The sequence below is a fragment of the Perissodus microlepis genome, chromosome 18, assembly GCF_051167445.1.
Source record: "Perissodus microlepis isolate ML-2025 ecotype Zambia chromosome 18, ASM5116744v1, whole genome shotgun sequence".
NCBI lineage: Eukaryota > Metazoa > Chordata > Actinopteri > Cichliformes > Cichlidae > Perissodus > Perissodus microlepis.
The window spans coordinates 9071504-9085998 of NC_140478.1; the positions used below are offsets into that span (position 1 = coordinate 9071504).

Here is a 14495-nt window from a genome sequence, read left to right on the forward strand (position 1 = left end):
ATGGCTTATTCCACTAAACCTCTATTGCTGCTGTGAATGAAGAAAAAATAAACCACAATGGGAATTCTGGAATTCTGCACTTGGTTCCATAATTCTCCAGTACAATTAGCGCAGGTACCACAGTCTGTTTACTTATTTGCTTCGAAATTGATTTTAAATATTCTGCCCTTGGGTTGTTGGTACTTTCAAATAAGGGTGGACAATATATCAATATCATGTGACTTTCTCTTGTGAGACAGTCATTCTTATATGGATGCTCTAAAAAGATTCCCCTCACTAATCTGATTACTTTATGTCTCCTTATATATTTGCTTTTTCAAATGAGAGGACAGTGAATCAATGTTTACAACTATTTTACAGAAAAGAAGAAGAAATTCAGACACAGGGCAAACGGTGAAAGAATGAGCGAAAGCTTACTCAAGAGCAGCTAAGATGAACTGCCACAATAGTGTAACTGAATCATACACAGACACAACTGCCAATCAAAGTTTGGACACACCTTCTCATTTAATCGTTTTCCTTTATTTTCATGACCATTTTTACATTGTAGATTCTCACTGAAGGCATCAAAATTATGAATGAACACATATGTCGTAAACAAAAAAAGTGTGAAATAAATCCAAATATGTTTTATATTTTAGATTCTTCAAAATAGCCACCCTTTGTTTTGATTACTGCGTTGCACACTCTTGGCATTCTCTCGATGACCTTCATGAGGTTGTCACTTGAAACGGTTTTCCAACAGTCTTGAAGGAGTTCCCAGAGACGCTGAGCACTTGTTGGCCCTTTTGCCTTCACTGTGCGGTCTAGCTCATCCCAAACCATCTTGATTGGGTTTAGGTCAGGTGACTGTGAGCCAGTTTCGTCGTAGTGCTTGATGGTTTTTGCAACTGCACATTACTATTGACTGACTGACCTTCAGTTCTTAAAGTAATGGTGTACTGTTGTTTCTCTTTACTTAGCTGGTCGGTTCTTGCCATAATATGAATTCTAACAGTTTTCAAATAGTGCTGTCAGCTGTGTACCAAACTGACTTCTGCACAACACAACTGATTGTCTCAACCCCATTAAGAAGGCAAGAAATTCCACAAATGAACCCTGATAAGGCACACCTGTGAAGTGAAAACCATCTCAGGTGACTACGTCATGAAGCCCATTGATAGAAGGCCAAGGGTTTGTCAACAAAGGCAAGGGTGGCTACTTTGAGGAATCTAAAATATAAGACATATTTAGAGTTATTTATCATTTTTTTCTTTGCTACATAATTCCACATATCTTGCTTCATCTGTTTGATGCCTTCAGTTTGTATCTACAATGTAGAAAGTAGTAAAAATAAAGAAAAAACATTAAATGTGCAGTGGTGTGTCCAAACTAGACTGTATATATGTAGGTGTGTGTGTGTGTGTGGTATATATAAAACCACACATATAAAATTAAAAAGTAGCTATTTTGTGTGGATAATAGAATAATATTAATATAAGAGAATAGAAACTTTATTTCAAATTAAATTCTAATTCTGAATGAATGGACTCAACTTGAACATCTGTTTTGCAGAATACAAGCAGAGGAAAACAAAGTAAATGTAAAAAAAATATCTGTTTCCTGTTGCTTACATTGTAGATGTAGATAAGTGACTGTCTCCACTCACAGTCATGGGTTAAAGTGAGATTCAGCAGGTGTTGGAACCCTGAGACTGGTTGTAGTGGTGCAGTGTTGGGAGAAGAGTCACTCTGAAATATGTCACAATAATTTCTATTGCTCTAGTTTTAGTTAAATGGTGGCCATGTTAACGTCCATGATAACTGTTAAAAACCTCAGTGTTGAAACTGGAGCTGACCTCTCTTCAGTGATGTTAACATTCACTCATGTCGATGTATTCAGCTGCTGAGTGGCGGCCTGTCAACAGAGGTGCTGTGTAAAATTATGTGTAAGGCTGCAGTCACACTAGAGAAAAGAGTTGGGGGAGACTGCTGTGCTACCGAAAGTCGGCACTTACATGCCATCAGTTTGCAATAACATCACAATTAACTGTGATTAATCTCAAATCTGCAAATCTGTACCTTAGAGCGGGACTCGCCACCTGTGTGCAGAATTCACACATCAAGCATGATACCCTCAGCCATAGACTGGTCCACATCTGAATGATTTAATAGCAAACAGAAAGTAGTTCATTTCATTAATAACCTGCATTCTTTTAAGAGCATTGCAAATTTGCAGCTCAAAAATGAGAATGCCAGTAATGCACTAACAAAATAACACAGTGAAAGTGCAGGTTTAATGCTGTGTTTCTCTCTGACAAGAGCATGCCAGTTTAGATAAAGATTCTGAAGGATGCTGAAGAAGAATCAATATGTTTATGATACAAGGGTGAACTTTTCTCTTAAGATTTACTGAGGAGTGTGTGTGGTTCTTACAACTAAGCAAAGAATGAAGGAGTGGATTTATCCAGAGTTGCTGTATTAAAAACTGTTATTTCATGCAACCCTGAAAGCTTCATTTTGTAGCAGCTGACATGTGTGATGTGCAGAAGAAAACAAAACATTATATACTGTCAGGCATTTGCAGCTCAGGTTTGTGTGGTTCAGTATTTGATGGAGCAGATCGTTTGCACCAATCAGCGCAGACTGACTCTGATTAGAACATGTTGGCAGTCTGTCTGTATTTATAAACTAGATGGTGAATGTACTCCGTCTGTAAACCTTTGCCAATCTGACTGAGATTGAGATTGGACAGAGACACGCTGCTTCCCACCAATCGCATTGTGACAAAAGTGGTCACCCAGGCTGAGGGTGCTGCATGCTCGTTGTTTGCCGTGACTACTTGCAATCTACCCCAGACAGCAAAAAACTGAATGACTCACCAACTAATGGCTTTTCTTCACCAGATGGAAATTGCCATCCTATTTATACTCTAGTGTGACTGAAGCCTAAGTTGGATGAGGCACTGTTGACGGCACTGTTATATTAATAGGCTACCACTACATGTGACTATCTAATCTGACAGTATTTTTTAATATTGTTACTTTGTGGAACTATCATGATAGCATTATACTGTGTGTTACTCAATGATTTCCACCACTATTTCCAACCAAATGTCTCCTTTAGTTTGGAGAAACATCTCTAACTGCAGCAAGTAGACAGCTATTTTTCTTAAATATCACAGTTTTGACGTTTTGTGGGTTTCTTTTGGTTTCTATTCCTAAATTTGGTTTATAGTGTTTTGTGTTTCCATGTGTTCGTGATTTTTATTGTTATATTTTATTAATATTCTGACCCCTGTTACTGGTTTCCTATTTTATTATTTTTGAATTTTATCTTTGGTTAGTTATTGATGAACATAGGTTTATAAGTTCCGCTTTGCATTTCCTTCCTTTTCCCTCAGGCTCATCTTTGTGTTAGTCTCCATGATTGTCTTTCTGTGTCAAGTTCATATATTTGAGTCCTTGTCTCCGCTTTAGTGTTTCCTGTTTTATTTTGCTAATCCTTGTCCCGTGTGTTTAGTGTTCAGTTTTAATTTTCCCAGTCTTGATTTCCCCCAGTGAGTTTTCCTGGTTTGTCTAATCTCCCTGATTACTGGGTGTGCGTTTATAGTTCTTGTCTCGCTGTGGCCTTTGGTTATGTCATCCTATTCAGTGGGAGTTCAGAATTCAGGGTCATGTAGCCTTCAAATAGTTCCAGCAAGCGCTTAGTTGGCAGTTGGAATGTGTGTTCTTCTATATCTCTATGGCACATCTAGTACATTTTGCTAACTTTGAGAACTATTGTGAGGCTCCACCATTCCTGTAAAAAATGGTCCAATGAAGTGAACGGAGATGACGCGACTCTTTCATTTAATAGTTCTGGTATCCCTTATATCCCTGCGAGCCTTACTATAATTGCATTCTTTGATGTGTTATGATTTACCTCCAGTGAAAGGTTGTTTTAAGTTTGAAGCCTGCCTACGAGTCTGCACTGGGGCCCTTTATGGTGGCCCCTAGAGACAAAGCACGTACAAACTCCAAAACATAACGGAAGTGCTCCAGGACACTAGGGGCAGTGTTGGGCTTCTCTCTGAGCAAAGCACACTAACTGTTAGCTAACGTAGGATTTGACTCCACCATAAACTAAGCATTCATAGTAATTAAAAACAAATCAAACAAACAACAGTTTACACATTACCTTTCTTATAAAGCGTGGTTGTTCTATCCTTGCAGGTGTTTTCCGCTGGTATCCAACTCCATGTTTGCAACAAACTTGCCGTTTATTTTGCAAATTGAGCTCACCACTGCCCCTAGCGTCCTGGAGCACTTCCGTTGTGTTTTGGAGTTTGTACGTCTCTAGGGACCACCGTAGGCCCTCGCTCTTCCTTAAATACAACATTAAATAAGTAGTTTGTGTACTCAACCTGCTTCAGTTTAATCAACAATCTCCTGATTTAGAGCCCCTTACAGGTTGGCAAAGTTGCGAAGTGTTGTCTTTTTAAGACTTTTTATTCTTCAACTTAAAAACATATCTCAAACTTTTTTACCACACTGTGACCTCATCTCATGAGAGCCTGTAATCATTTGACTCGTCACTGAACTTCTCACGCACACTATGTCTCATAACCTTGCTGGGCACGAACAGATGCTGAGGAGAAGAAGAGCAAAATGCCCCAGGACATAACCAAAAAGATCTTTCACGCACTGTGTCTATAGGCAACATGTTTGTCCCTATTGTCAGTATCTCAGTAACCTTTAAGGTCATCGGAGAGTGAAAGCTAGCAAGGAGATGTAAAGAAACAAGATGATCAGCACCTCTCTGTAATGTTGATGCACACTCCCCACTTCCCTCAGCTGTCCAAACACCACACTGATGAGGGCTAGAAGGACGGGAGAGAGAAAGGCGGAGACAACAAACAAATGCTAGAGTATGAAGTAAATTAGGACACAGAGGCATCAAGGTTGAGGTCAGGAGAAAGGTGAAGATAATGACAGATAACTAGATAAAGCATGACAGGGAGATTGAAGGAACAAGATGCATTGACAGAATATTTCAGAGAGAAAGGGCTGCAGAGAATTTATGAAGAGTCCTCTCAGACTGGTTAGAGCAGGTGTGGATGATGATGAACCCTGTGAACTGAGCGGATACTATATGGGAAGAGGAGGGTCAAAGTTCCAATAAGGAGCTCAACTTTCTCTTAAAAACATCAGACTTTGTCTTGGGTTTAATGTTATTCAGTTTTGCTGTGACTGAACATGAAAGTAGTTTTTTCCTAAAGGACAGATCTTTATTGTCTGTGTTTGTAAAGGTCCAGCACATTCCAAAAATATGTGGCATTTGTATTGAATGACATCCTTATTGGGGGACTAGATGGAAAATGGATAGATCCAAATAGATGACATACATCAAAACATTTGCAGTGCTCTCTCCACAGTTTGAGAAGAGTAAAACTGCAGTAAGTCATTCTTCTACATTACAGAAGAGAGTCTTGTAGTTTAAGGGATTCGTATGAGGTGAGTGAATGTCAGGAAGCTTCTGCGATAGCCATCAGCAGATACCTTCTGCTTCATTTGACATTTGCTTGACTTAATCCAGGAAACTCCCCAGTGCTATGAATTATAATGCAGACCATAGATTGCATTAAAAAATCAGAGGGTTGGAGCTGGAAAAACGATGATTCATTCACATAAGAACTTGTGAATAGAATGATATTTTGGGGATTTCTTTTGGCACATCACCAATTCAGCAGAGGCTGATCTTGGTTTATATTGTAAATCAGGCATATCCTCACTCTGAGGTGAAAAGGTGGGAACATTTTAGATTTCCTGCAAATTCAAATTTTTGTGATGTAGAGCGTCACTGAATGAATTCTTCCCAGGAGATCAGCAAAATATTTATAACCAGGAAACAAACGTCTACAGTTGTTTTGAATTTTGAGCCTAGTTGGTCCTTGTTGTCTTTCTTGATTGTCAAGAAATGTGACTTGGTACTTATGGGGATGGACTGAGGCAATAACAGCATTACACATATAATTTACCCTAACATACATGCATGTTCTCCCTGTGTTTGTGTGGGTTCTCTCTGGGTACTCTGGCTTCCTCCCACAGTCCAAAGACATGCTGTTAGTGGGGTTAGGTTAATTGGAAACTCTAAATTTCCCATAGTGAGTGATTGTGAGTGCGAATGGTTGTTTGTGTCTATGATTAGCCCTGCAACAGACTGCCGACCTGGCCAGGGTGTACCCTGCCTCTCGCCCTCAGACAGCTGGGATAGGCTCTAGCGCCCCCCGTGACCCTGAAAAGGATAAGCGGAAGCAAATGGGTGGATGGATGCATGCAATCCCTGTCTACAATGACAAGGTTAGGTCTTTACACAACTTATTGTTGGATTAAGAGATGAGGTAAGGACTTCAAAGACTGCAATGATCTATTACTTGTTTCAGTCACGATCTTTTCAGTTTTTCATGTTTAACATTTAAAATGTATGTATTTTGTCTTTGCACTAAAGCGCTGTAACATGTACAAGATGCTACACAAGAGACAGTTCCTGTATATCTTTATTTTGTTTTAGTATATTTTTCCAAGTACACAGTCTGGTGTCATTAGTTCACTTTTTAAAAATGTCTAGTTTTTATTTTTATGTCAGTCAAATAAAATCATACTCAGGTTTTAGTTTTGAAAACGTGACAATTGTGACAATATACAGATATTTTTGGATTGGTCTATATATAAAGCAGTGTATTCGCGTGTATTCACAAGTTTATTTTCAAGTAGTGATTCAAATATAAACAGATGATTAAACTTACCCATAATTCCTGTTTTTTAAACCACCCCGGGGGTGTCGGCTGTGAGCAGAGCTGATCGTTGACGGGACAAACCAGCTGATCCTTGTATCTGTACAGCATTTTTAGTCTTCAACTCGCCTCAACTCACAATTTCCATAGTAATGGGCTGGGAGGAATTGAAGACTGAAAATGACATACAGGACATTTGGTTTCATTCTCTCCCACTTGCTCCCTCCCAGGGGAAGTTGAAGTTGATGACGTGTCGGCTAAAATGTCCCTGTAAGGTCAGTTAGCTGTGGCGGTGGCCTCAGCGTCTGATGTAACATATAAGGAGAAGCATGCAGTATCTCCAGATGACAGCAGCATATTGAGTTTGTATGCTTTTTCAGTAGATTTCCAACTCCACAGTAAAATAAGTCTTGGCAGTAACACAGTAACTTTCCAGTAAGGAAAGTCTAAACCTGAGAAAAAGTATTGCACTTTGAAAGGCTTAGAAATGGTGATAAGATTTACTCTCCAATATACTGCACTGCATATAATTCTTTGTACAGTACATCTCAGGATCTACTGCACATAGATATCCTGAGAGGGCTAAAGCCTTACATAGCATTATGCTTTTCATTGAGCTTTACTTAATAGACCAGAATGAGATGATAAAGATTAGAAAGAAAAAGAAGTTTTATCAGTCTGCTTCAGTGAGACAGTCTCGCTTATCTTCTCCTATTTATGCTCACTATGATGAACTATGTTTCAGAAACGAACAAAACATCTTAAATCTTGAGTTTAAATGTATTGTTTGCACAGAGAGCTTGAGTTGAGAGAGAACCCTGATAAGGAAGGTGGAGAATAAAGTAAACTTGAAATTTAGAGTTAACTTTGGGAGCACAGTCAAAATATAACTAATGTGAGGTGAATAAAAAAACGAGGCATTCTGGCGTATCTATTCGTGTGGATGTTACTTTGACATCACCTAACGGGGGAAATTAGGGAGAGACCACAAATGCAAAAATGCACCAGTGATTGTGGAAGTATTGTTCCATAGCTGGTAGTTTGTTGTAGTTTGCCTCTGTACAGCACCACAGTGGATTGTCAAACAATCCAAATGTTCTTTGGTGAGAAGACTGCCACGTTCAACTCTAAAACTACAAAAATGTTAGTCTTTTAAAAATATAGTTAGTAATTAATTATTTGATTTAAAACCTCCTGTACTGGTATGCAGAGGCAAAACTACAAAAAGTGTATCTCTGTCCAACTATTTATAGAACTAACCCTGCAATTAATGTACACATTAAAACAGCTCTGTCAGAATCAGCTAATTTCAGTAATGACTCATGTAATCTACCAAGAGCAACACAAATGAATCTGTCAGTGTCCAATTTATTAAAATTATTAAAATTGTTATTTAGATTAACCAACACTATGAACAAGTGAGCCATCGCGATGCTTTGGAACGTCTCTATGCTTCAACCATTTGTACAACCAATGAATTAAACATTTAAAACTTGAGTGTGATTTTAGCACAAACAATAGAAAACACCAGAAAACAAGGCCAAGTCAAGCACCCAGAAATGATCAGCTGACAAAAGCATCCCCACCAGTCACATTCGTCGGGGTAAACTGTGTCAGTATTGGTTCCTACTGGTCAAAAAGTTTCACTTAAGGAAGGAGAATCTAAGATCCAGTTCAACTGTTGCACTGGGCTCTGAGCTCTGTCATGCCCGGGATGACACTGCTCGATAAAAAAGTAGTACTGCATCACTCAACAATAACATAGGCGTTTACTGTTGGTCTGTGGGTTTAATTAAATAACACAAAACAACAACAGCTGCATGACAAATGTGAAACTACTTTTAAGGTTTACTTTGATTATTTATTTGGATGCAAACTTCTTTGTGTGCCATAGTATTTAATCATTGAACAGCTAGTTTATAATCAGAAGAGATTCTCTGAACGTTGGGCCACTGACACACGGAAAACAAACATTTCTGATCTTTGGTTCTCTTCTCAGTCCTCAGTGTCTTCCGTCTTTCATCCTTTCCCCCTATGTCTTTGGCCCTCCAGTCAAAAAAGTACGAGCGGAGCCCACACTGACGCCGGCAAAAGTTTCTGTTTTCCTGTCAGTTCCTGACAGATGAATAGTTATGAGTTTTGCTGTCCTGATTCCACTTAAATTTGGCAAATGTACTGTATGTGACCACAACTGTAACGGTCCTGAATGCTTCTCAGCCAGTTTTTCTACTCTCAGTAATCGGATCCTAAATAAAACAAAATAAAATAAAAAAAAACACATTTAGGTTAGAATATATTTCACAATTTTCTTTTGTTCTTTGGAGTGATGCCATTAGAACTAAGTGATTTTCTATAATTTCACACACCACTGATCGCTGACAGTTTATTTATTGTTTTGGTCAAAACAAAACTTTTCATATTGCATCAAAAAGTTGAGAAAATCACACCAGAACAATCCCACTGAAGCAGACCAGCTCAGGTATTGACTGTTTTAAAATGTTATTTTGTTGGGTAGTCTCCATGCATTAAGTACTTGTTGCTTTGCAAAAAGTAAGCCGGGATAGAAGAGGTTACAGCCGATTGGAACTTTAGCGCAGCACAAATAGAAAACACAGTAAAATGAAATGAGCTATGAGGGTCATATGACATACTGTAGGCTCCTGAGGTGAGCTTTATTAATTCTTCTCACGGGCAACTTAACAGTAATTAAAGTAGAAAAGCAAATAAGACCAAGACAGCAAGCTCCAAATAAGTGCTCCCGGTTAAGATAATAACACCCAAAGGGTCTCATCATATTGCCTGATGTGAGCGTGGGCCAAGATTAAATGAGATCTTTTACAATTTTAATGACAAACACCTGATAAAACGGGTACTTGCACGACACTGCAAATACCCCCTCTGACGTGACAAACAGACATGTAAGCACTCAGTTTTCATTAGCTCATCACAACGTCTATTATTTGTTTAGACGTTATTTATTTAGACGAACAAGCCGAGTTGGCAGAGTTCGTCAAATATGTTAAAAAAAAAAGTAGATTCAAAGACCTTCTTATTCACCATGCACACACAAGTACATAATTTAGTTTATTCAGTGTCAAGAAGCCACTGACTCACCTGACAGGAATAGAAAACAAGGAGTAATTTCTATTATTTTAATCCACCTTGAAATAATCATTCGCCTCAGTGGGCAGGAGGACCTCCGGCTGCCACTTTTTGACAGCGAAATAGAAAAAGGTACTGACCCCAGCCTCAGCCCTCCCTCCTCTTACCTGTTTATTCATGAAGACGTAGATGACTGGGTTGATGACCGTGCTCATTTTGGCAAGGACTGACGGGATGATGCTCGCCTCCGGTGTGACCAGGCCCGGTGGGCCGAAGGTGGCCAGTAGGGCCATGATGCCATAAGGCAGCCAGCATATTAGGTAGCACATCACCATAATCACCACCATGAATAGCACGCGCTGCTCACGTTTCCTGCTCATCGACGCATTGATCCCGCTCACCTGGAGACAATGGGAGAAAAGACGAGGAAAAGAAACAAGACATTAATAAGCCGGCGATTTCCTGTGATGAGACATTGTGGTCAGATATTTTCCCTCCTTTTGGGGATTCTGGGGGGTAAAATGCTCACTATATAGTCAATACATCTACTTCTGGGTTTCATTTTTGTAACATAAGCCTACATTCCCATCTGTAATAACATTACACTCAGCGAGTTAAAGCAATTGATTGACATTTTGGGAAAATTAACTTACCAGTGTCTTTACGTAGAGTTGAATTAGAAGGTCAGTACTATTCTTGGGCCTCTTTGTTAATATAATTATAGCCAGCAGTCACTGAGATAAGATAACTTATGTAGCAGAGAGTCTCTTTGCTGGGAGCTGCACAGTTGTCTGCCTAATAATAAACCAAGTGCATCATTCTTATAAGTGAGCATAAGAAGTTCTGGGAGGCATATTCTGTTTTTCCTTTGGACAGCTTTGGTTTGTATCCTGGGGATAGTCTGAGTTTCTGCAAAAGGTCAATCAGCATATGTCCCAAAAATGTTAAATTGTAATATGTAAACACTACTAAAACTGACAGATAACTTTGAGTTAATTAGTAATTTCTGTGCAAAGATAAATGACAGTGTCGACTACATTTACGACTAAATTTTTATGACCTGATGAAAGTCTTTGATAGAAATCTTGCATATTTCTCAGATTTCAGAAAGTTCATGGTGAGACATTAACTGAAAATTGTAAAAATAAATAAATGAAATACAAAGAAGAATCAAGTTTGAATAAACTGAAGTTTTTTGTTTGTTAAAATATCAAAGTATCGGGTTGAATCTAGCAAGTATAATGCATCCTCCCGCACGGACATGCACGCACTTGACAAGCATCTTCACGCTCCCCAAACCCAAACTGTCGAGATTTGTTTTGCTACCCGATGGCCACATGTCTGCTGCTGTCACTCAGTTTCATGGTGGCGGAGACGCACTCTGGCAGGGAGCCTCTTTTAAGAAAGACTCCAGCAGTGTTGGGATTTTTTTTTTGTTTTTTGTTTTTACACACATACACACGCTAGTAAAAAGAAAAAGATGTAAACATTCAAAACTTCCTGACCCCAGTGATCAGTCATCATCGCCATTGTGACATCTGATCACACTCTAATATCCTTTAACCCTCACTCCAGATTTGCAGCTATATTATTTTACTATGAATTTCATTGCTGCTGATTCTCAGTGTTTTATTCTTGGTGTACGGCCTGAACATGTTAATGTATGCTGTGAGGGTTTAAACAATATGGCGAAGCATGATTAGCATTATTCAGGCAGGCTGTCAACTCACATTCTCGCGGACTCCCTGGGCCGCCACTCATATGCCATTTGTATTCATATATACACATCAGTATAGAAGTACAGTATGCTTTCACCAGACAGGTGTGCTTATACATCTAATCAAGCCAAGCCAGTGACTGACAGTCTCATTACCTTTACCCCCACGAGACAGCTGCGAATGTGCAAAGGGGAACTGTGTTCACACAAGCCTGTTTGGACCGTCTTCATTGAAAACACAATTTCCCTGAAAGAAAGGCTTTGTAATTCGTGAAACAATGGGTCGATAGTTTTAAGAAGGGAAAACAAGCTTTGCATTTTTATTGCAGCAGACAGACGTCAATGCTGCTGTTCAATATGGCACCAGTCGCTAGCCGATTTGAACAGTTGTGGTCTGCAAGATGATGGAAAACACTGTGTGGCTGATTTTCTTTTAAACAAACAGGACGCTATATATTAAAAATAGAGTTGAACATTAGCTTTTAATTTGGGGCATTTCTAATTATTTTGTTACTTACAAAACTTCCAAACTGCCACACCTGTACTTTTAATTACTTTTATCAGTGCTTAGTATAGTATTTTCAAAGCCTGATCAAGTGAAAACTAACAAAAACATGGCATATAGAGAAAAAGAGCATTACTACTTTGTGCTATTAGATTTTCAATATCGTATCTTCAATGCAATTTTGATTAATGATTTAGCGTCTAAATCAGTGTTTTCTTTTCTTCTCGCTGTGAAGTGGTTTCACATCAGATTTGGTATGCTTGTCTATCTTTCCTTTTACTAACAAGTCATGGATCGCTGCTTTGGTATTTTGACTCTAGTGTTGAAAGGAGATAAAAAAACAGTCTCACAGGAATCCAAACTTTCCCACTTAGCTCTAAAACCCCGTCCGCTTGCTTATACACCTGCACTGTTTCATTCCCACTTCTGACGGTCTGTGGCTGCTCATTTCTCTCTCCCTTTGTTCTTGCATACAAGCACACCCAGACATGTACGCCTGAAGCCTGTATACGCTCACAGACTGGTTGGGATTTGGAGCTGATGCTTTGCAGTTCATATCATTAAATAACATTGTCTGTATTTGTGTTGCTTTTTGAGTGTAATAACGCCCATTATACTTAAGCCACAAGAAGCTATCATGGTTTTGTTCTGAAGTTTTCCTTTGCAAACAAAGTACTCTCTATTTACTTTATATTTATAATTTATTCATGCCTTAAACCTGCTTGTTATATGGTAAACTTGTTCATTTTATTAGGCACACCCGTTCACACCTGTTTTATGCCGCTGTGTAAAACTAGCTTACATTAGAGTCAAACTGTTGCCTGTGTAGTTTTGATTTGGAAAGGTTATAGGTCATATTTTGCCACATTGCTTACTTGAACACACACATTTTTGCATTTTTTCTGTCTCGTCTTGTGTATTTTTGAGGTCCCTGGACATTTTTTCAGCTTTACTTGTAGTTTCACTCTGTTCCCACTTTGTCAGCGCTGCAGAATAGGTGGCTAATAGATTCAGGCTTGGCTCTGATTAAATAAATGAAGTGCCAGAGATCACAGGCAAATTGAGGAAATGAAGAGTAAGTGTAGAATGATTGCAATCAGAGGCTGAGTGGCTTTTGAAAGAAGCTGACTGACAAATTGACTGCCCCAACAGAGAACTGTTTCATATGCTAAACAGCGATCCCCAAAGCAGTGGAATTAATATTTATATTTTGAGTCCATGTGACGGCCCAAATTGTTACAGCCTTTTGTCAAAATGTTGATAAGTACGAGCTTTATAATGAGCCTCAAAATAATAGATGATTCTGACAAAGGACAACATGATGTTGATATAAGAAGGCAGTCAGTGAAACAGGAACATTTGCTTCTTTCCTTTTCGCTCAGCATCATGACAGTTGGAAATAGAGCTGTAGATTAATGGCAACGGTCCAGTATGGTATTGATATTCAACAGCATATAGTTAGACAGGTGGGAAAGAAACGAGAGATATTCTTGTCCAGAAAGAATATCTTTACAGCCTTTGTCAACTTAATTAAATATCCCATGGCTAATTTTCCTCTGTGACGGCAGAAGGAGCGCTGTCTCCTTTTGCATCCCTGGCGGCTGTCGCTTATTCACACAGATCATCTGGCCAGTGAGCTGTGATGTTAATGGTAGATTTCTAACTAAAAGGAACTGCAGGGCGCATGAAACAACTTTTTGCTTTCATCATCTGTAAATCATCTTTGTAAAAAGAAAGAAAAAAAACTTCAGCACAAATGATTTACCTTATGCCTTTTTTTAACTTATCAACTTAAAACTCAAATATAACAAACACAGGACATCTCAGGACATCTCAGGATACAATTATGAAGCCAAAGTGTAACATTTGAGTGGATACTATTTAAAGTATCTATACAGTCAACGAGTACTGTTATTTGCATTCAGTGTGAACAGTGAATCAGATGTGATTGACCAGTACCTATAACCAATGAGAGCAGTAGTTAATCAGTTAATCAGACCTCACACAGAGGTTATAGATCAAAAAACACTTGTGAATTATTATACTCAGGTTTCACATATCAGGATATAATAAACAATGCTGATCTGATCCTCAGCAGGATTTAAAATTGGACAGATATATCTCTGAGTGATCATCAACACGTGATATTTGTATTTATTTACCAAAAGGAACAAAATGTCGACGCAATGTCTGAAATGTTTCTACAAGAATTAAGAGGGTAGGTAGCAGCCAGGTGCTGAAAATCAAATGTTCTTGATGAACTGATCATCAGCAAGTGTGAGCACCTCCGTGAAAGCAGAAGTTTTGTCAGTTTGCCGGTCTGGGGGATTCGGGTGTGTGTTGACACAATGCCAAGAAGGAAATACATCAACAATGATCTCTGAGAAGAGATTGCTCTTGTCAGTAAATCCAGGAAAG

The 14495-nt window shown here is 38.8% G+C and overlaps 1 protein-coding gene across 1 annotated transcript in view; it reads right to left on the reverse strand.

The window, feature by feature from the left end:
* The window catches only part of LOC146367226 (vertebrate ancient opsin-like), a 79073-nt gene that overhangs the window by 18741 nt on the left and 45837 nt on the right, over positions 1-14495 (reverse strand). Inside the window, exon 3 of the mRNA XM_084911710.1 lies at positions 10023-10256. Within this exon, the coding sequence (XP_084767836.1) occupies positions 10023-10256 (234 nt within the window). The remainder of the gene's footprint in view (positions 1-10022; positions 10257-14495) is intronic.